A 25,598-nucleotide genomic window follows, 5' to 3' on the forward strand; every position below is an offset into this window, starting at 1 on the left:
ATGTCAGAACAACTTATAGACATGGGTCCATTAAAGAGCTCCTATTGAACCCTCTGCAACACTTGACTCTCCCAGTTCCATCAGGCCTGCTTTGCTGTGCTCTCCACACCCAGCTCAGCACCAAGTCATAAATAAGCGCAAATTCATCATATCAGAATTCAAGCATTTTCCATAGAGCTGCACTTCTGGGATGCCCAACGGAAAGTGCTTCATCTGCCTCCACCATAGGGGCACATGAAAGTGGAGTAGAGCACTGACAACCAGGAAAATTAGAGGGCATCAGACAGAGTGGGAGATATTAGGTAACTACTGTAAAAGGCACTGATTGAAGAACTCTTTATTAAGCTGGGCATTGCACTGAGTACTGAGACATAGCAGTGAATGGATTTCTGACCAGATAAAACCAAATCAAAGTCTTTTCCTAGTGAGAGATCGAGATGGAACTACCCTGTTTTGTTAAGTTCCTGTGTTACGGCTACCAGCTGAAAGTCATGAATAGCACTTTGCTGTGAAGATGGTGCCTTGCCAGTCATGTGTAGGGCCATCTCATATCTGCTGTGGGCTGGTGAGGGGAACTTCAGGATCTGTTCAAATGTTTGAATGAGTGCTCTGGGGAAGCCACAGTGTTCCACACAACAGAGCAATCATTCTCGAAATGTATGTGCGTTATTAGCACTTGAAGAGTTGGGTAAAAGGAAGATTCCTGGGTCCCGTAGAAAACTGCTCCAATCCCAAGTACATTTTAAACCAGTTCCTCAAGTGATTTTCATGTAAATGGTCCTCGGGTAACACTTTAAGAATCTCTGTTGAAAAGCATTGTTGTTAAAAGATTCAACTGAAGCATATTAGACAATGTTAAAAACTTATTTGAGCAAAAATTGATTCCAATCAGGCAGCACCAAACCAGAAATGGTTCACAGTGCTCCACTCACAGGAGGTAGGGGCAAGACATTTATAGAGAAGACATGGAAGCAAAGTGGGGAAATTATTTGATTAGCTATCGCTTAAGTTTACCTTATATAGGAAAGCTTACTTGGCTGTTTGTGACTGTTTGTCCTTAGGTTTCCATTTCTTACCCTTGAGGCATTTACAGGCTTAGGTTTTGGTTTGCCTATGTAGGCTGTGTAGGTATTAGAACCACCTCAAGCTAATGGCTTCCCTACTTAAATTAACTTAATAGTATGAAGGACAAAACCTTGATCTAAAATATCCTAAGGATAGTTTTTACTTGAGCATTAAGTGTGACAGGGACTCTACATTGAGTCCTTTGAGTCAGATGCCGTTATTCTATGAGAAAATGATCTTCTGGGGTGAAACCCCACACAATCTATTACAGTTACCTGCCCTGCTGCTCCTTTTGGTATCCTGAAGTATGAAGTACTTCAAAGTAGAGGTGTGATCAGAGCCAGGTGGGATTGACCAGAGGGATTTGTCCCATGTGGAGTAGGGGAGGGCAGAGAAGCTAAGAATGGTGAGGACATTGAAATGTTGTGGGTTTCTAGGTGTAACCGCTCATGCTGATCTAACAGTACATGAAAATATTACCATGTTTCCCCGAAAATAAGACCTAGCTAGACCATCAGCTCTAATGTGTCTTTTGGAGCAACAATTAATATAAGACCCGGTCTTATTTTAATATAACATAAGACAGCGTCTTATATAATATAGTATAAGACCAGGTCTTATATTAATTTTTGCTCCAAAAGATGCATTAGACCTGATAAATCCATCTAGGTCTTATTTTGGGGGAAACACGGTAGATGTGGGCTGGAACTGAGTTCCTGCAAGGTTTCTTAGGGCCTGGTGTTGGGGGAGCCTCCAGATGTACACCTGCAGTCCCTGGGCGGTACATAGCTCTATTGGTACTAGCGTGTCAAGCTGATGTTTTCTGGGTGCCTATTTCCCAGCATACCAGTTGAATTAAACATACACACAAAACTGGTCTTTCAACCCTAACCTGCCTTATGAAGCCCAATTCCCAACATCTAATAACACTTCTGTTATTTCATGTTCAACAATTTTAAAATTAAACTTTTCCCTTTTAACTCACTGCTGCTCAAACCAGTTACCCCTCCATATTTCATTTATTTAACCAATAGTTTTGCCCTGTTGTAGAGGTCTGTCTTGAGTGTCAAGTAAGTCACAAATTGTAAAATAAATCATTCTAGAGAACATTGTGAGATTGAAAGTCCACAGGGATATTTGCATACATGTATTAACCAGAACATAAATTAATTACCAAAGATGCTCACTGAAGCAATGGCCTACAACAAGCAGTTTTGGGGAAAATGGTGTCTAATTTGGGACAGGAGGCAGAACATGGCCAAAAGCACCCATAGAAGCCATGAAGCCTTAAGCAAACAACCTTTAGACTTAAAGCTTGGTGAGTTGAAAGGATTCAGTGAGGACACCAACACAAAACTAAGACCAGGGATAAAGAAAGACAATGAAAGGGGACTTTCCATAAAGAAAGGAAGTTATCGGCCAGAGGTCCTCCTTCAGTCACCATGTCAACCCCGCACATGGTGAAAACATCATGGGAATGAATCCGCAGCTCTTGTGCGAGATGAGATGTGATTAAACCATCTTATTAGTTACATGCTGCATCACTCTCCTGCTCCCACCTCAGTGCAATTATCACTGACAAGGGCTTGGAACACTTTTCCTCCCAGTGAAAAGATACTCAACTTCATATATTCATATATACCTTTATATGAATATAATTTCAACTTTGCAGAAAAGTTGCAATAAGAATAGTGCAAAATACCCATATATCCTTTACTCAGATTCATTTATCATTAATATTTTTACCCCATTTCTTCTCTTCCCTCCTTCTCTTCTTCCTCCTCCCCCTTCTCCCTTCTCTCTATAAGTAGGTAGATAAGTAGGTAGCTAAGTAAGTAGGTAGGTAGGTAGGTAGGTAGGTAGGTAGGTATACACATATGTATACACACACACACACACACACAAATGCTCCTTTATCCCTAAATACTTCAGTGTGTATTTCCTTAGGAATAATCTCTTACATAACCACAGCGTAGTCACCAATGTTTATACGTTTAACATTGATACAACAATTTTCGTAATCTAGATCCATATTTCAGTTTTGTCAACTGACTCAATTTTTTTTTTAAGCTGCATGATACTCCATTGAGTGGATGAATGTGCCATAGTTTTTCAATCAACTATCTTGGATATTTATGCAGTTTCCAATATTTTTGCACATAATGCTGTAATGAATAACTTTGTGCATGTATATTTTCACATTGTTAGAGGTATATTTTCAGAGTAAATTCATACATAATTTTGTTAGCTATTGCTAAATTCCCCTCCACATGAGGTTGTACCATTTCGTGTTCCATCAGCAATGAGTAAGAATTCCCATTTCCCCACAAACTCATCAACACCGTGTATTGTCAAACTTTTAAATTTGGGCCAATCTAATAAGTAAGAAATAATATCTCAATGTAGCTTTAACTGGCATTTATTTTCAATGAAGTTGAGTATCTTTTCATATGATTAAGAGCCATTTTTATATATTTTTTTATGAGTTCAAGTTTGTCCATTTTTCTGTGAGACTTGGGGTCTTTTATTTTGGCTCATTTTTTAAAGTTTTCGGTATATTAGGAGTAAATATTTTTCTCCTAATCTGTCATTTGTCTTTGCTAAATTATTTTGCCATTCATAACTTCCTAAGTTTTTAGAAAAGTTTTATGTAGGAATCATTTCTTTAACTGCATCTGGATTTTGAGTCATGGTTTAAAAGTTTTTCTCTAAACCCACGTTTAGAGGCATTCATTCACATTGTCTTCTAGTACTTGTGTAAGTTTCATTTTTTACATTGATTTTTTACATTGATTCATTTGGAGTTTATTCTCGAATATAGTGTGAGAAATTAATCTATTTTTAATTTTTCCAAATGGCTGTCAATTATCCCAATACCATTTTTTAAAAAGTCAATCTCTCCCAGTGACCTGAGACATTACCTTTATTATATACTAGATTTCTATATAGAGCCAGGTCTATTTCTGAATATTTTATTCTAGTCCATTGGTTTATGTACATGCTAGTACATAATACACTGTTTTAAATGTATTTTTTTCATCATTTAGTTTCCCTTCATTCCGTTAGCACCTTAGTCGAGGCAGCAGGAACCCTTATAATGGAGACTGGAAAAACCTCATGCAGACTATCAATAATAAACTACTTATTGCTCATTCTGCTTTCCCTGTTCATATGACATTCTGGGCCCTTCTGCAGGAGCCAATGAAATTTCTAGGATGATGTAAATTCTAGGTGAATTTTTCAGAGATGGAAATAGCATAATATTCAAATAGCTCCCAGGCGGGAGTCAAGAAGGCAAACGAACTTCTACAACCTTTCTTTTCTCAGTGTCTATCTGAAAGCTATTCTACCACCTCTAAAGTGACTGTAGTTTTTACTAGGAAAGGAAAAACATGTGAAGTGAGCTCTTGGATTTGTTGCCATTTTCTGGCCTCTGGCCACTTGGATGATGAAGCTATGACTAGTCCATGCGGCCATCACAGCAGCCCTTTTGCCGGAACCTAGCTGCTCTTCCAGAACACCACAACTGCTTCGCCTAAGTCCCTCTACGTGCCAAGGCACACCTGCACTACCCAATCCTTTCCATCCTCTCTCCTAGCAGTGTAAATTCCCAGTGACAAACACAAGGAATGTCGCCTCCTCTCCTCCCATCCTCATAAGCTTTTAGTGAAAATTTTTATTCAAACATGTCGATACTGGGGATGGGTTGAACACAATGAACCTCCAGAAGTATGTCCTGCACTGAGATAATAAAAAAAAACCCGGCAAGATAGGAATACAAAACTGTAGGAAGCCCAAGTGAATTTCTTTGGCTTATGGAATTTCTAAGTGACGTCAGTGTAACTGCAGCTGGTGGCACAACAGCTCGAGATGACTGCCAGACTGGGAGCCACTAGGGGGCAACTTACTGCGGTGTCCCTTCCTCCTGAGGCACCTGCATGAGTGCTGTCTAGCTATTAAAATGGCAGAAATCCCGGCCTTTCATTCATCTATTTACTGTCTACTGTGTACCTTGAAAACCGTATGATGGGGGGGAAAGACTGTAACTGGCTGCCCCGAGCTTAAGCGGCCCCTACTACACACATGCATGTACTGGGGAAGGCGAATCTAGGCACCAAGCAAAAGCTTTGTGATATAGAGACTCTGTGGCGGGTGTTCACCCAAAACCCAAAACGAGCCAGGTAGCCCGCATAGGAACCATTTAGGGTGTTACAGATTTCCAGGCCCCTATCCTGGGATTCTACTTTAATAGCTCTTGGCTCTCCTTGGCAATACTACATTTAAAACAAGTGATCTCTATATAAAACTCTGTTTTCTAGAAAATTAGGCTGGGGCATTAAGCTTAGCATGAAATTGCTCATCCTTGGTACGCCAGTCCTTTCTTTCAACAGAAAAGCATCTAATTTACTTTAGCTATTATCCTGAATGCTAAAAGCGGTAATTCTCAGCTGGGTCCATTTTGCCCTCTATGGGATGTTTGGCAATGTCTAGAAACCTCTTTAGTTGTAACAATTGGGGGGTGCTACTGGCATCTGGCAGGCTGAGGCCAGGGAAGCTGCTGAACATCCTACAATGCACAAAACAGCCAGGACTGCCTCCAAAACAAAGAACCATCTGGCCCAGAATGACAGCAGTGCCGAGGTTGAGAAACTCTGGAAATTTCAAAGAGCAAGTAGACACTAGAGAAACATGTTCTGCCAGTTACTTTCCCTGCCACAGACGTGGAGAAAGTCAACTTGTGTTGCACGTGGGGCTTGTGTTGGGCTGGGGTGGGTTGGGGTGGGGCTTGAAAACCAGCTTCTTTTTTTAAAAAACAAAGGTTCTACTTGTCCCTAGTTTGGGAAAACACAGGTCCTGAAAGTATTTAAGCATAATCAGCCTGCGGAAAACATTCATGGCATACATTTTGAGAAAGAAAAATGTTTCAATGCAACAGTTACCCAGGAGAGACTTCGGGCAGAAAGTTACCTGGTTCTGTCACCACCCAGGGGATAAAAAGAGGTTTCTCTTACAAAGGTCACACCCCCGGAAGTGCCCCCTTCCTCGGCATCAACGCACACGCAGGCAGGCCCCACAAGTGCACAGGCATCACTCCCAGGTGAGAGAACTGCAGACCCGATCGTCCACAGTGTAAGGTGACCAATGTCCATCGGCCCAGTTTACACCACTGTCCTGACATAAACAGCACTTCCCTTCACTGTTAAAAAGGCAGAAAATGTACAAGATGACCCTGTGACATCTTGTCCCACCAGAAAGCAAAGAAGCTATCAAAGATGATTAGAGGTGTGTCAAAAGGAATCAGGAGCCAAGCTGAAGAGGCTCCCACAAGGCAAAGGTGAAATGATTTAAGCATCACAAAGAATAATTGTAGTAGACTGGTTTAAATCCATGAAAACATTTTGATTTTTAAAAAGTGATTGATCACTTTTACAGGAAGCAAAGAAGCCAGATCGTTATCGTGAAAACAGGCAAATAAAGGGAAGAACCAAGCATTTCCTTTCCTCCATGAACTGTACCTAAGAGTAACCTAATAGTTAACGAGAGGAAATTTCTTACAGGAGCATTCCAGCTAATAAATAATCATTCACAGAATTAATGAAATAAATGGATAGGCTCCTAACATTATATAATGAGAAAAAACCACACTTGCCGCCATCTATATGTTCTTGCCAAAATGTGAAATATGAATCTGGTTACACGTCTAGACCTGTAACTTTTTAGTTAATACAGAGGGCAGAGAACCATATTAAATAATGCCATGGGTATGCAAAGCACAAAATTCAGAATATAAGAAACTCTACAGGATAATAATCCAGTTGTTTCAATGAATGAATTCCAAGGGAAAAAAAACATAGGCAGTATAGATTATTAGACTTAGAAGACAAAGCAACAAATTACAATTATTTATCTTACTTGAATCTTAAAGAAGCTTCTAAAAAGTATGTGGGTTTTTTAAAACATATTAATTGGGAATTAAGGAACAGTTCATTTTTTAGGTATAATAGTAGTGTGGTTATTTTTTTAGAGTTCTTACATTTCAGAGGTACACACTGAAATATTTATAAGTAACATTTGGGATTTGCTTCAAAATACTTCAGTGAGGGAGGAATATGGGGAGGACGAGGTAGAGATGAAGCAAGATTAGCTGAGTTTATAATGGTTCAAGTTGATTGAATACATGAGGATCCATTTACGTATGTTTTAACTTTTCTATTACAAAAAATCTCTAAATAGAAAAATACAGAAAATATTTGACACTTAACTAGACATAAAAAAAATAAGGCTACTCTAGTTCCATGGAAAAAATTCTCTTCTGAGGCATTGTGAGGTATCCTCCATCAGCTTCGGTCTCGAAGCAGGCAAGGGAGCCCAAGTGGGAAAGACAGCAAAACCCGGCTCCCACTAAAGCTTCTCTTAAGAGAGTCTAGCTAGCTGAAAACCCAGAGCCCTGTTTGGCTCAGCGTATAGTCAAAGAGAATCTCCAATTTCATTCAGGTAAACAGAAAAAATGAGCAACTCCCAGCCCTGGATGGCCCCACGCTCCCGCCCTGCTTTGTAACACAGATCTCTGAGAGAAAGCCAAACTCAGGCCAGGTCAGCCCCAGGCCCTCCAGACAAGAAGCCAGAGGGTTAGGAAAAGCCTTCCATTGGCTTTGGCTGCCAGGTGGCCATAAACTTTGCTGTACTTGTCTGGGAACTGGGAATAAAGGCTGATTTTATATCTAACCGCAATGTTGCTGAGAAGCAGCAGCAGCCCAGCACCTCAGCGAGTGGCCGTCTCAGACACGTCCTGGTTAGTGGTCAGTGCAGCCTCACGGGGACACCTGAGAGGCCAGGTCATGTGCTAAATCCAAATTAAATACCATGGCTATGTACCAATAATGGGTGGCAAAATAATGTGTTCCAACATGGACTGAGTAATGCAACTATTTGTGTTAAAGTCATTACCATTTATCTTATTTACAATAGAAAATGGGGGGGGGGGATCCAGTAAAGGAATACGTATTAAGAAGCATCATGAGACAAATCACATCTTGCAATTATAGTACACTGTCAAAAAATAAACTGATTGGGGCCGGCCCGGTGGCTCAGGCGGTTGGAGCTCTGTGCTCCTAACTCCGAAGGCTGCCGGTTTGATTCCCACATGGGCCAGTGGGCTCTCAACCACAAGGTTGCCGGTTTTGACTCCTGCAAAGGATGGTGGGCTGCGCCCCCTGCAACTAGCAACGGCAACTGGACCTGGAGCTGAGCTGCGCCCTCCACAACTAAGACTGAAAGGACAACTTGACTTGGAAAAAAGTCCTGGAAGTACACACTGTTCCCCAATAAAGTCCTGTTCCCCTTCCCCAATAAAATCTTTAACAACAAAAAAAATGATAATAAATAAATAAACTGATTTACAGTACACTGTCAAAAGACTCACTCACTCAGCAGCCGGCGTTCAGAGGCACAGCATTACAACCCTGCGGTGCAGTCCATGTGAGTTATGCAGGCTCCAGCTTTCAAACAGAAAGGAAACCCTTTCGTGACGTCAAAATAATATAAGAAAGCTTAAACAGTTACAAATACTGCATCTTCTCGTTTTAAAGAAATGCATTGTATTTAAATGCCTGCAAACACTTTATTTGGCACTCCTGCACAACAGACCACCACCTCGTCATCTCGTTGGCATTCAGGACCCCACACCTCTCAGATGACAAAGATCTGGATGCACTGAGGACGGAGATTCTTCAGTAACAAAAGGTAGGTGGCAAAGGCATCTCAGGGCAGGAAGCTGACAGGACCAAGGTCAGACTCGGGTCCCAGGTCCAGATGGTTCATGGGAGCATCCGGGGGTTCCACCTTGGGTGCTTCTGACGATCAAACACGTTCACTAAAATGTTAGCTGCACAAGGTCAGGGATTTTCTCCGTTTTATTCACTGACATCTCGAGCACCGAGAAGAGTTCCAGGCACATCGTTTGGCCTCAAGAAACATGTGGGGAATGAATCAAGTGAAAATACAGAGGAAAGCATTTTATATACTCTAAAGTGCCATCAACTATACAGTATTAATACTAGTTCACCCTTCAGATTCATTTAATTAGATCTTTATACAGAACTGAATGTTTTTAAAAAATAGTCTCATGTTTATTCAGTTGATCAATAACAAAATATTTCCCAATAGGTGTATGGACAGTTGTTACGGTACAAGGAATGGAATGGGGAAGCTTTACAGATGAGAGTAGAATGTTACAAAGGGGGGCTACAAATAAATGAGGCGCCCTGGGTGATCCCAAGTAGGAAGGGAAAGACCCAGCACGCGAGCAGGCAGGGCAGAATGAGTGGGCACGAGAACAGCCTCTCACAGCACTCACCACAAACGTAACCTAGAACGCGGTAACGAATGGCCCCATGTGTGCTTTCACACACATGGAAAGTCACAAGCTCGGGGAGCAAGAATACCACTGTCTTCCCAGAACCAGGCCTATAGCAGGTGTTCCAGAAATATTTGTTAAATGGAAAAGAGAGTGGGAAGGAAGAGAGACGGTCTGTATCCTTGCAGGCAGGACACAGACCTCAGAAAAATTAGGTTTAGCTGCCAACATTGACAAAATTTTGCCTTGACTATCAGACTTGCTCAGGAGGTGGATAGGAACCTCCCACTGAAGGAGAAAAACCTCAACCTGAACCAAAACTCAGGATATCATTTCCCCAAAAGATGGTAAGAAAAACTGTTAGCACCACTTGGCTAAGAGATGTGAGAAGCTATGCTCTCTGGGAACTCAACATAAACCAGGCCTTGCCCTTTTCCTTTTGAACAAGTGGAAAACAAATGGGTCAAAGTGCCTTTCTGTACCCCATCACCCCTCAAGGCTCCCTCCAAAGCCCTTCAGTGAGTAAACACAACATCCTCCAGTGAGGTCTCCCTCCACTTGATAGTGCTGGAAGGTCCCATTGTCTCCAGCATCTTCCATTAGCAAAAAGGATGCCTGTCCCCGGGGCAGGCTTACTGCACCTCGATCTCCTGGCGATGCTGAGTTTTCTGGTGCCGGTTGAGGATGGACCTCTGGTTGAAGCTCCTCCCACAGGCAGGGCAGTGGTACGGCTTCTCCCCGGTGTGGATCCTCTGGTGTCTGACCAGCCGCTCCCCTTTGCTGAACCGTTTGCCACAAACCTGGCACCCGTAGGGCTTCTCGCCAGTGTGGGCGCGCCGGTGCACAGCCAGGTTAGCGTTCCTGCTGAAGCTCTTGCCGCACTCGCAGGTGTAGGGCTTCTCCCCAGTGTGTGTCCTCCGATGTACCTGAAGATGCTGTCTCCGGCTGAAGCTTTTCCAGCAGTCCCCACACTTGTAGGGCTTCTCCCCCGTGTGGCTCCGCTGGTGGACCTCAAGGTGGTGCCTCTGACTGAAGGTTTTCCAGCACTCGCTGCACACATAAGGTCTCTTTCCCAGGTGGGTTCTCTGGTGCTTCATGAGGTACTCTCTCAGAGTGAACCCTTTCCCACACTCGACGCAGCCATAGGATTTCTCTTCTTCATGGGTTCGCTGGTGTCTGACGAGATTTGAGCTCCGACTGAAGCCTTTTCCACACTCGGGGCACTGAAAAGGCTTCCAGAAGGAGCTATGGGTCTTGAGGTCATCGGGCAGGGGAAGGACGCCATGCTGGGGAGGAAGCGGCCCTGGCATGTTTCCCACAGAGCTGCCGGACTCCTGCTCACAGCTTCTTCCAAGCTCAGGGCTCTGGAGAGCAGCTTCCCCAAACCTCTCTGATGTCCCCTGAGCAAGCGCCCCCTTGAGGTCTGTTGGCTGGGTTTTGGCCTCCTTTTCCTTGCTCCCAATGTCTACAAGACAAAGGAGACACAGATTGATTCTGCAGCAGCTATGACAGTAAATTTATGTTAGAACGTGGCTTCTAAGCATGTCCCATTAACAATTCCTTTTTTCCATTGACCAGAAACCTCTATATTTTACTTCCACTGACCCTACAGTCAGATTTTCCTTTACTTCTTTCCATCTCTGTCACGGACTGAATGTTTGTGTCCCCCACTCCCCCTCAAATTCATAGGTTAAAGCCCTAAACCCCAATGTAATGCTATTAGGAAGTGGAACTTTTGGCAAATAAGTAAGGCCACGAAGGCGACCGCTGCACCCATGCTGGGATCTGTGTCCTTATAAGAAAGACACAGATCTCTCCTCATCCCGCCTCTACCATGTGAGGATATGTCAAGAAGGTGGTAGTCTGCCAGTCAAGAAAAAGGCCCTCAGCAGACAACGGATCTGCTAGCACCTTGATCTTGGACTTCCCTGCCTCCAGAACTATGAGAAATAAAAGTCTCTTGTTTAAATCACTCAGTCCCAAGCTAAGACAAACTCCATGCCTTCTTATAGAACAGTCTGCCAAATTTTAATGTCTTCCCAATTAACTTTCCAATTCAGACTTGTGTATTTCCTTCAAAATCTGACTCACTGATTTCCTTTAAGAAACACATCCTGATTATCTTGTATTCTCGATCTCTTCAGCACATATGTATTCAATCAGCACTGTTTATTTTGCACTTATTTATATGTGACCTTGTTGTAAATGCTACTTTATATCCATCCAAATGTTTGCCTTCCTCAGTGATTATAAGCCTGTTCCAGGAATCAATTACTACCTGAAGTTCTCCACAGCCTCCATTAACCTGTTCAGCTTGCTGTCCCTGCTCATGCGGCTCCCTCTGCCCAGCCTTGTTTTATTTACTAATCTGCTTCTCCTGCGGGCCTGGCACAGGGGCTGACTCAGGGAAAATGCTTAATGACTGCTGGATGGACAAATGAACCCAGTCTGTCCGTGACGCCGTTCTTGTACAGGCCACCTCTACGTTACCATTTCTATTAGGATCGAAATGCCTGTGGATGTTACGGAAATGCCTTACCCCTTCTAGAAGCCCTTTCTTTGATCCCTCTTACACTCTAAGTTAACAGAACAATGGTTTATGGAAAAACAAAAGGAAGAGGGAGAGAAAGAAAGATAAGAAAATGTACTAGGAAGCAAAGAAGCCAAGAGAGAAATGGTAAGTGGTGCGTAAAGGGGAAAGGAGTCCTTTCAGGCAAGATCATTAAGAGAAAAAGAAAACAGACATTACATGTTTCCTGATCTGATCAAAACATAAAAGACACAGCTATCATCTCTGATACACTTTTTTATAAACTTCATGAAAGTGAAAGTGTACAAAACATAGACGTGGGCTCAAAGACTTTTCATAATGAACACAAGCATGTCGTCAGCATCCAGTTCAAAAGACACGACCAGCGCCCAGAAATCCCCTCCCATTCCCACCACTGACTGTATCCTGCCCTCAGGGTAACATGCTATCCAGAATTTCATCACCATAAAGTACTTTTGTCGGTTCTTGAATTTCATGTAATTGAAAAAAGCCACATTGTTTGTGGCTTTAATAGTATTACGCTTGTGACATTCACCGTATTGCGGTGTGTAGCTGTAGTTACACTACATTCTTTTTCACTGGTGTATAGTATTACACTGTAAGAATATATTCCATGCTATTTATTAATCTGACGTTCACTTGGGTAGTTTCCAGTTTTGAGGTATTATGAATACTAAAATTAAAATGATATGCAATGCATAAACCTTAAATGGATCCTGAAGAAATGCAAATATTTGCTACATATTACACATTACAGAATTTTATTTTCTCACACAGCTATCAATGCAAGAGCCAGCACAGGGCACTGCAGGGGCTTGGGGACTGCCAGAGTGAAGAGCAGTGCGGAAAGTCTCTGGGGCTGAATGGAGAGGAAAGTGGGGAGAGGAAACATGGTTGGGAATGGCCCTCTCCTTCGTTCCCTCAAATTCTCTTCTTTTCCTTTAATAACTTCTTTGTAAGTTATGTACTGACCACTTATATGTCCTGACCCTACGTGGCCTTTTTTCATCTTGAAATATGTTGAGGAAGGCTGAAGGTTGCGATGGCGAGCAGATGGTAGGCCTGGGAAACAGACCTTCACCTCACCCAACCTCAGCAGAAACGGAGAAGTGCTGCTGTTCTGAAACAAGCACTTAGGGAAGTGCTTTGGTTCTGAAACAATGAGTAAGACGACAATCATACAGCAGAGTCTCTAGAACAGTCAGAAATGGCCAGGAGGGTGCAAAAACCCTCTGGGAATGGGAGAGCAGAATCCTTCCCCCACAGAGTGTCACCATGGCAGAGGTACACCGCTGAGGGGCATTAAGACACTGCAACGATGGCACTTATGTCTAGGGCACACTGCACGAGCTTCTGTGCTGGGGGTTATCTCTGAGGGTTTCCACATCCTCCACCATCAGAGCAGTCTTACCTCTCTTTTTCATGGTGTGACAACCTCGTACCGGACCCAGGTCTCCTGAGCCCCCTCCACTCGCCCACTCCGTAATTACAGGCACTTGGGCTCTTCATCAGACTCTTAGGACTGTAGAGGCAAGTGCCTTTATTTTTAACTCTTCATAGTGACTAGCAGGGTGCTGGCCACATAGTAAATGCCAAATAAAAATTCTGGGGTGTATAACTGAATGAATACTGACTGACTCATAAAGGAATCACTTAATAATACTTACACAACTAATAAAAATATCTAGCACTGCCATGCTTGCCAAATGCTTAGATTTACTATCTCATTAAGTCCTCACCACTCCATGAGACAGTGTTCTATGAATATCCCATTTTACAACTAAGGAAACTCAGAGCTGAAAAGGTCAAGTAAGATGCCCAAGGTCACAGTTAGGAATTGGTGGAATCAGGATGGGTTCTCTCATGTCCTGAAGGAAGTACAATGACACTCTTACTCATCCCTCAACATATTTCAAGATGAAAAAAGGCCACGTGGGGTCAGGACATACAAGCAGTCAGTACATAACTTACAAAGAAGTTAATAAAAAAGAAAAGAATTTGAGGGAAGGAGGAGAGGGCCATTCCCAATCACGTGTATTTCCTCTTCCCGCTCACCTCCCCATTCAGCCCACAGAGACTTTCCACACTGCTCTTCACTCTGGCAGCCCCCAAACCCCTGCAGTGCCCTCTGCTGGTTTTCCCAGCAGGGCCTTCGCTCTGAACTTCCCTCCTTTCTCCTGCTGGTCCTCCTCCTCTGAGCTCCTTTCATGTGTGTGACGGCAAAGTCCTCCCAGCTCCCACCTCATGTGAGATAGGCCCAATGGAGGCTCTGCTTGTTCCGTGACACAGGCCCACACCGACCCTTCCTGTCTCTGAAATCCTACTGTGTGTTCTTGTGCCCTCTACACTCACTGCAGGCTCCAAAGGCTTTCACTACGTTAGTCCAGCCCCAACACAAAGTGACATGTGGAGCCTGCATACAGAGGGCACTCAGTAAACACCTGCTGAACGCGATCAGAAAATCAATCTTTTGCTGCTTTTCTCCTGCTCTCAAGCATGGTACCCTTCAATCACGGACACAGACTAGGTGCTCGGGAAGTCCTAATGACAGACCTGTCTCATCACAGCCAGAATAATTACCTCATGTCTTCTTGCCCCTTGTGCACTCCTCTCCTGACACAGGAATGCAAGCTCTCACCTCCTTGGTCCATGCTCTTGCCTTGGTCCCATTTACTCGTCTGCCATGAAGTCCCCTTCCTTTGTCAGTATAGCACCAGATTCTGAAATCTGGAGCAAGGGCAAGAACCCTAACTGTGGCTTCCACACACCTCAGCCTCTTACCTGTGGGATGGAAACAATCTTACCTGGAGGTGAGGCCCCACAGTCCTGTGGTTCCACGTACTCTCCAAAGCAGTCTATCTGAGCTGGGGTCACATGCCTCCACTCCTCTGGGAAGGCCAGAGCAATATCTTTAAATGGTCCCAAACCCTGAAACAACAGGAGAGGCTATGGATAAAGAAAGAATCCTGAAGTAGGAGCGGTTCAAAAGGAGAGAGACCACAGGGGATGACACTCTAGGGCAGAACAGAGTGAGACGGAAGGAACCAGGGTCCCAAGATGGCCTTGGGAGCAGAAATGCCTACCTCTCAACGGTGTAATGACAAAGAGTAATGGCCTTGTTTGAGCCACTTTATTTCTGAGTCTCTGCTGCACACTTAGCTTACCTAACAACCACAGCATCTAATTTCTACTTTTATTATAAATCACCTCCACTAAATCCTCAAGCTTGATCAAACCTGGAAGCTGCTATTTATGCCCTCATTTTGAACCGATTTTCCCTCAGAGATAAGTAAACATTTGTGTAAGCCCTGTTTTAACAATACCATGTTAAAATAAATGCATTTTTATTTACAAAACCATGAAGAACTATTATGAAGATCTGACCAAATTAAAACATGCTGTCATTTTGCATTTCCTCCAAACCCCATCCTAAGAAAACAGGAATAAGAAATGACGCAGGCATCAAATCTTGCCCAATTCTGCTTTAGCTAGATCAGACTTGACTCACTTCTTTTTTTCTGCCAAATGACATATTTTCTTCTACATGGAACTCTTCAGTTTAAGACTCATTATGCCCTTCAGAAAAGTGCCACACTGGAAATCGTCCCCCTCCCTGGTAACGCTCAGCATCTCATGGAAAAGACTTACACTGGGGCAAGAGTACCCCATCTGTGCTCTAGTTCCCCCACTCATGGCAGGCTAAGAAGTGCAAAGAAGGCCAAAACTCCGGGTGTGGCCAGAGTAGGGGCCAGAAAGCCACTCTTCTCAGTAGTCCTGGGAGCCCCAACTATAAGTCATTACCCTCCTGCAGATGTGGGGGGACAGGAGGTGCAGAGGAAGAGCAGCAGCAGAAGGACCCATAAAGACTATATACAAAGGATGACTGCTCTCCTAGCCAACACCATGCCTTAGACCACACCTCTGGGGTTTCTGTCAACAATATCCTCCTCCTGCTCACAATTAAGAAAGAAATACTGGGTTAATTTTAAAAAATCAAAAAGTAATACCAACGAGTGAGTAGAGCCTTAGCCTGGACCCTAAGGTATAAGCTCGACTCAAATTAACAACTGAGGAGGGTAAAGTGGAGAGAACAGGCTGTCATGTCCACTGGAACAAGAAAGGCAGACTAATTCAACTCTGTGGATGGAGCTCTGCTGTGAAGAGAAACCTTGGGAGAAGCAAACCTCACTCAAAGCCACATCATGATCACTGGAAGGACAGAGGCACCGCTCACCTGGGATCCAGCAGTAAGGAAGCCCGCTGCCGTCTCTTGGTCTCTGGTGTTCACTGGGGGAAGACCAGGACCAGCCTGAAGAACTGGCAGAGCTAAGCACGGGGAAAACAGCGTGAGCAGGATTAGTGCTGCCTTACAGTTAGTCCATTCAAAGCTATAAGCTATTCACTGCCTGACACTCAGAACCCCAGGAACCACAGGAGACTCCAGACAGATAGGGATTTGGACGTACCTTACCCTGTTCTCAGCTGGGAGATGGTCCCAACCCAATATGCCCTGTCCGTTCAGGGCTAATCATGCTCCCTACCCTGGGAATAACCCCCTCTGAGATTTACTAACACAATAAAGTCATACATTCCTTTTAGGGATATGGTCTGTCTGCCTAGTTAAAAAAATGTGTCAGCTGCGTATTTCCTGGTGGTTTCCAGAAAGGGGATGTGAGAGAAAGGAGAATAAATGACGAGCGAGCACAGTCCCAGCTATCCCCTGCAGAAATCAGAGAGTTGAGGTATAGAAAACAATTTCACTTCATCTATTTCCTACTAAAGTCAAGGAAGTAGCCAAGAAAGCTCAGAATTATACCTCGCAGATAACTTAAGGTATCGGTTGCTCGGTTTGTAAAGGAAAAGATGAGGGGAGGATACAAAGCACCATGTCCTGTGCCCTTAATTCCTTACTGTCCGCGTCTTACCCTGCTCCTGGAAGGCCTGCGTCCCAGCTCCCGGGTCCTGATTGGGCTGCTCCTCGGTGCCTTGGTCTAGGCCTTGGACTCCTTCCCCATGGGGCATCCCCCACTCAGGCTTGACTTCCACTGGCCCCAGGTGCACACCTGGTTCCCAAGGGCCTCTGCAAAGTGCCGTCTCCTCCTGCTCTGCCTGCATGTGGCATGGCACCTAAAAACAGTCCCCAACACCTATTAGAATGAGACCTGGAAAGACTGTTTTGAAGGGAGTTGAATTTAAACCTAGAAGGACAGACGAGAAAAGGACCATTCCAGCCGCAGGGGGTAGGAAGGACAAGCCGGCTCAGCTCCTCGCCAGGGCATCAGTGAGAAGGTTCAAGAGAAGCTGAACTCCCTTTCTCAGGCTCTGAGCAACTTTTACGAGTCCATGCCGTTTTACAAGATCCCTTCTGTCTGCCTCAATACAGATCAAATTCCACCACGAAAAATATCACAGAGAGCCTAAATATTGTCTGTCCTATTGAGAATTTTAGCCCAACACGCTCATGACGAGGAAAAATAATTCCCTAGTTACAGATGCTAAAAGTAAAAACACAAAGCCTCGATTCTTCAGCAAATTAGCCAGTGAGAAAAAGTTGTTCTCTTCGTTTCCAGCCAACATGCAGGTGACTGTGTCAGAAAGTGACAGAGATATGGCCAGAGTCTCAAGGAAGCATGCGAGGTGCAATGAGAATATTCTCCAAGTGAACTTTCCTGCATTCCCACATGCAGCTCTGCCCAAGGAGGAATGGGTCTAGGAGGGACCTTGAAATCCATCACAACTGCCTTATTTGGGCCTGCGGCCCACAAGAGAACTATGGCCAGGCCTCTGCCCTGATGACCAAAACAGAAACCCCGGGAATGGCTTTTCTTGCTGAAAACTCCACTGCCCCGCAAAGAAGTACCGCAGAGAGTCTAGGAGCTGAGGAGGGAGATTCTGCACCTCATCCACTCCCACTGCTTCCTCAAAACTTTCAATTCTTTAAGTCTCCCCTTCCCACAGCAACAAGTAAAACCTGAGACCCCTTCTCACCCACCGCCTTGGCCTCCAGTGCTCTCTCTGTGAAGTCCTCCACCATGGCCACCAGGGCCTTGCCACTCTCCAGGCCGTGCTCCCGAATCCAGGCATAGAATTCCCGGGGCAGGATGGTGAGGAACTGCTCCAGCACCAGCAGCTCCAGGATCTGCTCCTTGGTGTGGATCTCCGGCCTCAGCCACTGGCGACAGAGCTCCTGGAGTTCCCTGAGGGCTTCCTGGGGACCAGCTGCCTCCTGGTAGCGGAACTGCCGAAACCTCAGCCGAAAAGTCTCAGGACTAGGGTCCTCCCTTCCCCTGCCCCATGGCAACTCTTTCTCCAGTTTTACCACAGGAACACCCATCTGCTGCTGAGGATCTTCCGCCATCCCTGGCCGCTCTTTAAGCATCTTCACACTCCCACCCAGAAGACTGATAGTCTGTTGGGAAGACCAGACAATGAGCGTAAGTGAGACTGAGAGATCAGTCGATCCCAGTTGTCTCTACATCAAGGAATATTCTGCTGGAGAACGTGGTAATTATCTTCTATGAGACATTTTCAAAAGACTGAACTATGTCAATCCTTGAAAACTATGTCAATCAATTCAGTATTTGCTAACCACCTGATATGGGCAGAGAGTAAATACAAAAGGTATAGATTTTAGCTTAGACCCACAAATACCTTTAGGGAGACAGCACTAGGGAGATAACACTACAATGGGAGACTGTAAGATAGGTGATAATTTGGTCACCAGGGCACACTCTTGCAACACTAAAGGAAATATACATTGAACACACACATATTCCAGGCCCACAGAAACTAGAAATACAATAGAGAACAAGATAGACAAGGTATTGCCCTTTGAAACTCATATACTAGTACAGCAGACAGAAAAAAATACTGTAAGCAAATAAACTTATAAATGGGGATAAGTTCTAGAAAGGAAACAAGTAAGGTGCTCTGTTGAGGGGGGACAAACAACTTCAAGAAAGCTTTTCTGAAGAGATGACATTTAGGCTGAGACCCAAAGGATAAGAATGAGCCAGTCATTCAAAGAGCATTCCAGACAAAAGCTTTGAGGCTAGAGATTACTTTGCGTGTCGGATACCAAGCCAAAGTGCAGTGTGACTTCAGCAGAGTGAATGGACAGAGCTACACAAGAAGTGGTGGTACAGACAGGCAGAAACCAAATTATCCAGGGCCTGGACCACAGTAAGATTTATGGGCTTTGCGTTTACTTCTTATTTTCGTGGGGAGCTACATGTTTTACAAAGGTCACTTTGCATGCAGTATGTCAAGAACAGACTAGAGGGGAAAAGAACAGAAGGAGCAGTGATGGTGATCCAACCAGGAGATGATTAAGGCTTAGATCAGGATGGTGGCAAAGCAGCAGACAAAGCCAAGACATATTTTGGAGGTAAACCCAACAGATTTGCTAGTGGTTTGGATGTATGCGCAACCTAAAACAGACAGAGCAACGTATATACCATTATTATAACTGGTCAAAAGATTTCTAACTCGTGTAGGCTTTACCATTTAGAAAGCCTGTGAACACACATGCTCTCATTTAATACTTACAACAATTCTGTATGGTGAGCACTACTTCCCCTACTTTTCAGATGAAGAAGCTGAAGATGTAAGAGGTGAGATAGCGGGCCAAGGTCAGCCTACCAACATACATATATATGGTTTAGATGAGAAACGTGGGAAGCCAAAAAGGGAAAGGGAAATGCAGGTTCAAGTGCTCATGAGAAAAAAAGAGGCTTGTACTAGACTGGAGAATGAACACTATTTAATTCCCCGGGGGGTCGGGGGGGACAGGGAGGTGACCTAAGCTGGGGAGACACACGTGGAAGTCCAAAAAAGTGGGTAAGGAGCTCGGCTTTGGGGGGCAGGGAGATCACTCTAAACGGAGCAGAGAATGAGCAACTGGCAGAAGGCACCTCTGAAGCTTCTCTTAATATTCTATTAGGCGTCTGTGTATTTTATCTACCCTTCTTAAACCTATTTTACATTTTTAGTCTATTCGTTTTCTCTCGTGCATCAATTGAGATGGCTGTTTCACGACCTTCTAGCTATTACGTTTATCCCACTATAGTGCCAATGTTTACCAATCTGTCTCTGTCTACCAGAATCCCTGAACACAAGAAAGCTCCCCACTCGTCTTTTATCCCTGACATCTGATAAAGAGAAAGCCCCATTGCTACTAGTTAAATGAGTGTCCTAGGCTGGCTCTAAAATAACTACTTTGACTTTTCAAAGAGTTCCACTTTGGTTCAAGGTCTCGGGTTCGTGGACAGCTCTGCGTTAGGCTAACCCTGGCCGGGCGGGATCAGCCCCGCTCGCTCCCACCTGAGCCTCTCGCGGAAGCCCCGCCCCCCTATTCCCCGGGTCCGGGCGGCCAGGCCTCGGTGCCACCAGAGGCGGCTCCAAGGAGGCGCGCCGCCCGCAGCGTAAGTCCTGCCGCCGCCCGATGCCCGGAGCTGCACCACAGCCCAGCCCCGGCACCCCGACCACCGACACCCGCCGCCCCGCGCGGCCCCAACCCGGCTCTCACCCGCTGCCCCGCACCCGCGCCGGGGTCGCCACTGCGCTCGGTGGACCGGAAGTGGGCCGAGGACGCTGTCAGACAGGTGCGTAAGGAAAAGGCACCTTCCGTTTCCTCTCTAGGACTTTCGGAGGTCGGGGCGTCTCGGTGGTCGCTCGTCCCCGGGGACTGTTCCCAAGCGTGTGCGGGACCGCGAGAAGCTTTTCCCCCCGTCTACCTGCACCCCTGAGGCTCTCGGTTGGCAGGTTCCTTTGCACTTCCATGCCTTTGCACCTGTTTTCCCTCTGTGGAAGGACTCTCCAGACATATACCGGGCACGGCGCCTCTTTCAAGGGCCTTTAGAGACCAGTGGGTCAACACGTGTTCATTCCGCGCTCCTGGGTGCTCTTTGTAGGAGGCATAGGCGCATTGAATATTGTAGGTTCACAAAAGAGGGGCCTCGACCCGGTAGGGGGAGGTGGCGTGGGGAGGAGGAGTCAAAGAAGGCTTCCTGAAGGAGCCTGCCCCTGAGCTCAGATTTGAAGGGTGTAGCAAAAAATGAGGTAAGTGTCCCCAGCCAAGGGAGCAGGAGGAGCCCAGGGAGTGGGGAGGCAATAACAGCATTCCCGCACCATCAGAGCCACTGGAGCAGACAGTTAAATTAGGTATTTCAGAAGGTAACCTGAAAGCAAGGGAACGGTTTAAATGGTGGAAGAGAACAGATTTTAGAAAGATGCTGCTAGAACCCTGCGAGAAAAACTGAACAAGGGAGGGAAGGAGGTGGGAAGATAAGAAGACGGACTGTTGGAGTAAAATGTGGCCAAATAATGCAATTCAGGAGAATAACAGCAAGAGACTGAACTGGGACTGTCGTGCAGGACGGCCTGTGGGGTCTCCTGTCCCGCTCCCCACATAAGAACGCAGGATGTGGTGAGGCCAAAAAGGAACACCCACGGAGCCATAGGTAGGGGAGTCACACCACTGTGGTCTCACTGGAGGCTGGATTCACACGACGTGCGACCTGCTGTCCGCTTTGCTGCCAACCAACCGACTCTCCTCGACTCCCCAACGTAGCCACTGCAGTCATATTAGTGACCAATGGCTAACTAGCCACAGATGACGGCCAGCTACTACCTGAGCTAGCACCTTTCCATGTGAGGCCGAGAGCCTGGAAACTGCTCTCTGGGGCTGTCCCCACACTCCACCCCTACAGGGTCTCGCCTCATAATCTACATGACAAGTGTCTTCCGCGAGGGTCCTTGTGCCATATTAGCCTATTGACACCTATGGATGAAAAGAAACGGTAGTCTTAGGAACCAACAATGGCAAATCCCTTCCATCTGGGAGGATACACGCTAGCTTTTTGTCCTGGGAAAGGAGAGTCGCTGCCACTGGCACCTTTCCTGGTTTGTGGTACCAGACTTTTATGGCAGAGCTTGGGGTCCCTTGCATAGTTTCAACATGTAACAGAACAGGGGACCCTATAATAGGCCATAGTGAGAGCACATAGGTTCCCTGCAAAATCATCCGGGTGTCGGGACCTCGCAGTCACTTGAGGTAGCCACTCAGCCACCACCCCTGGCATCACGTGCAAATCATGAGTCAAACCAGCCCCCCATGGGGCTATCAGGCCCAACCATCGACAGTGAGGGCTTTTGACCTACCAGGGCCAAGTCCATTGCTGTCGTTCCCCTGCTTTCAAGCATTTGGGTGCTGGCAGCAAAATGTTTCCATTTCTGCCGTAGCCTGGCTTTAACAATCTCACACTGGTGGTGACTTGTAATTGAATGGGAGCTGCCATCTGATGTAGCAGAGCTTCTACTGGTGCGGGCCCTCCCTTCCGTGGTCTCTCATTCAGGACTCTCAGGACATCCCATAGACGCGAGGCCCAGTCACGCATTGTGGGAGGGTGTCTTGACACCGGGAGACCTTGCTTCAAAAGGCCATTGTAGCATTCAATCATGCCAGCTGCTTGTGGGTTATAGGGAGCATGAAACAACCATTACACGTCCATCCTGGCAGCCCAATGCTGCACTTCTTGCCCCATAAAATGGGTACCCCTGTCACTTTCAATGACTTGGGGGTGACCATAGAGGGCGCACAGCGGTGTAAGAGCGACCACTGTAGGCTGCTGATCCTCAGCCGGACATGGCCAAGCAAACATCAACCCCGTAGCAGTGTCCACTGCTGTAAATGCGTATATCGCATTGCGGGCCTTAGGCAGGGGTCCAATGTAATCCACTTGCCAGTGAGTGAGGGGCACCCTCCCTCACGTAATCTGCTGTGTTTCCCAGGGGAGCCTCCGCCTTTGGGGACTGTCCTGGGCACAAAGGGCACAGTCATAGCAGGCATCTGCTATCTCCTGCCATTTCAAACGCAGACCCCAGCGCTGCTCACCTGCCACATGGTTCGGCTTCCAGCATGCTGCAACTTCCTATACAGCCAATGGGCCACATCAGTGGCAGGAGCCCGTTCTAACCATCGGACCCGTGCTAGGGCATCTGCTTCATCATTACCCGGGGACACTAAGGGTGACCTGTGACATGCATTAGAGTCACCTCCTTTCTCTGCCCTAGGTCCCAGAGGTCCTGCCACATGGCTTGACCCCACAGTGGATGGTGTCCTACCTATATGTTTTGGTGTTTCCACATAGGGAGACACAATGTTAGGCCATGGAACACTACCCAGCTGTCAGTACAAATAACCAGGGGCACAAACTCGTGGCTGATTACCATCCACACAGCCGGTAATTCAGCCCACTGGCTACTCTGGCCCATCCCAGTATCAAACCAAATGGTGTCTGTTTGGGGCTGCACACCAATAGCCGTCCAAACAGCTGCAGCCCCTCGGCTAGAACCATCAGTAAACCAGGCATCCTCAGGTACTGGGGAGTGTCCTTTGTAGGGCGAGGGCTCCAAGTCCTCCCCTCTAGACAGAGCGCTTGGCTCAGCCTGGGCTACAAGCTCCACAGGCCCCAGGACCTGTTGCAGCTCTGTGCTCAAAGGGCTTGAACTAAGGGTGCTACATTGCTCCAAGTAGGCACCCCACTTTTGCAAAGGTGGTGGTCTGTGCCACCCCCGTTTTGGGTCCCTGGGTCCACGTACGGACCCACCCCTGGACAGGATAGGTTGTTTGAACCAACACCCATGCCGTTCCTGTGATGGCTTCTGTGGCTACTAGGGTTGCATACACAGTAGCCAGCTGTTTCTCTATTAGAGAGTAGCAGACCTCCGCTCCTTTCCATAATTGGGACCAAAATCCCACTGGCAACCGGAGACACTCCTGCCGTTGCCAGAGGCCCCATCCGTACCCCTCTTGTGTTACGTGAACATCAAGTTCAAATGGGCGGCCGGGGTCCACTACTTGCAGAGCCTGTGCCTGCTGCACTGCCCATTTCATGGCAACGAAGCCTTGCTCTACAGTTTCTGTCCAATCCCATGAGGCCCCCTTTATTATCACATTGTACAAGGTCCTTGCCATTTGTGCTAAATGGGGTACAAACGCCCACCAATATCCTAGCAGTCCCAAATACATCTGCAGTTGGGAGACCTTCGTCTGCCGGGGAAAGGCTTGTATCTTATCAATAATAGCCTCAGGTATAACCTTTGTCTTACCCGACCACACAACACCCAAAAACTTGACAGATAAGCCAGGGCCTTGGACCTTTTCCTAATACACCGCCCAGCCGCGTGACTTCAGGTGGTGGAGAAGAGAGGGAGCTACTTGCTCTAAATCAGAAAGAGAATCTGATGTTAATAGAACAGCATCAACATAATGAAACAAGGCCACAGAGGATGGGTGATCCCACTGTGCCAAATCCTGGGCCACGAGCCCGTGGCAGATAGTGGCGCTGTGCAAGTATCCTTGTGGAAGGACTAGAAAAGTCCACTGACACCCGTCCCAAGTAAAAGCAAACTGCTCTTGACACTCAGGTGCAATGTCAATGGAGAAAAAAGCATTGGCCAAGTCCACTACATAGTGATATGTCCCCAGGCTGACAGTCAGACGATCCATCAAATCGTGTATTGAAGGCACTGCAGCGTGCAAGGGTGGTGTCACCTTATTTAACTCCCTATAGTCCACAGTCATTCGCCGGGTCCCATCTGGCTTCTTGACAGGCCATACTGGGGAGTTAAAGGGACTGTGCGTTGGCCTCACAATATGTGCCTTCTCCAACTCCAATATTGTGCGACCAATCTCCTCCTGCCCTCCTGGCAGGCAGTACTGTCACACTGTAACCACGCGCCAGGGCTGTGGCAACACTTGAGGAGGGTGGTGAGCATGCCCGCCTGTCACCGCTTTCACCACCCGGATCCGGAGACCGAACTCTCCTTCCGACGTCTGTAAGCTGAGGCCATGTAGCACGTCCACCCCTAGAATATACTTTGGAATGGGGGAGACATAAACCTTGTAGGTACGAGGGGGAAGCCTTTCTATACCCAGTGGTAAGGAAACGGCTTTCACAGTCACAGTCTTTCCCCCCCCCCCCGCCCCCTGTAGCCATCAATGCAGATTGCTGCTCCAGGGAACAGTTCTGGGTTCCCATAAACGAGACTGCAGTCTGCGCCAGTGTCACCTAGGGCTCAAACCCTCTGCACTTTAGAAGGGGACCAATGTATGGACAGTTCCACGTGGGGCCTCTGGTCCCCGCTTGTCCCCTCTGACCGGGTACCTTGGCCCCACCCCTAATCAAGCTGAAAGGAGTCAGTCTCAAGTGGCTGCATGAAGTCCTGGAGGGACACGGATTGTGCTTTCCCAGACTTCTCCTTTAGGCTTCTCCAGAATTGTTCCAGACGCAACTATTTCCAAAGTTCCAGCAGGAGTGCATGGGGTTGTCGGTCTATTTTCTTCCGATCGACCCCTGCTGCCACGAGATCACGCCACATCTGTGCGAGTGTTACCCTCCGAGGCCAGCGACCTCGCCCCCTAACTTTTGATTTGGGCTTCCAGATCTCAACTGCGCAGACCTCCTATCTTAACTTCCTTTGCCTCCGGCTTTCAAGATCCCCTACGGTGGCCATGGCAGTTGTAACTTCATGGATCCGTCACCCTACATAAGGTGTAATAGCAACCAAGGATCCAAAAGCACTCGCAGGTGCAGTATCCAAAACCAGATCTCTCACGCTGGC

The 25,598-nt window shown here is 46.5% G+C and overlaps 1 protein-coding gene across 1 annotated transcript; it reads right to left on the reverse strand.

Moving 5' to 3' along the window:
• Positions 1-8,008: 8,008 nt before the first annotated feature.
• On the reverse strand, positions 8,009-20,551 carry ZSCAN25 (zinc finger and SCAN domain containing 25). Its single transcript, XM_081053699.1, has 6 exons — positions 20,500-20,551; positions 17,965-18,381; positions 16,898-17,099; positions 16,207-16,298; positions 14,777-14,900; positions 8,009-10,886 (listed from the first exon to the last, which is right to left on the reverse strand). The coding sequence occupies exons 2-6, from the start codon at positions 18,349-18,351 to the stop codon at positions 10,054-10,056; spliced, it is 1,638 nt and encodes a 545-aa protein (XP_080909825.1). The 5' UTR covers positions 18,352-18,381; positions 20,500-20,551; the 3' UTR covers positions 8,009-10,053.
• Between the last annotated feature and the right edge of the window lie 5,047 nt (positions 20,552-25,598).

The sequence above is a fragment of the Rhinolophus hipposideros genome (assembly GCF_964194185.1).
Source record: "Rhinolophus hipposideros genome assembly, chromosome: 7".
Lineage (NCBI taxonomy): Eukaryota > Metazoa > Chordata > Mammalia > Chiroptera > Rhinolophidae > Rhinolophus > Rhinolophus hipposideros.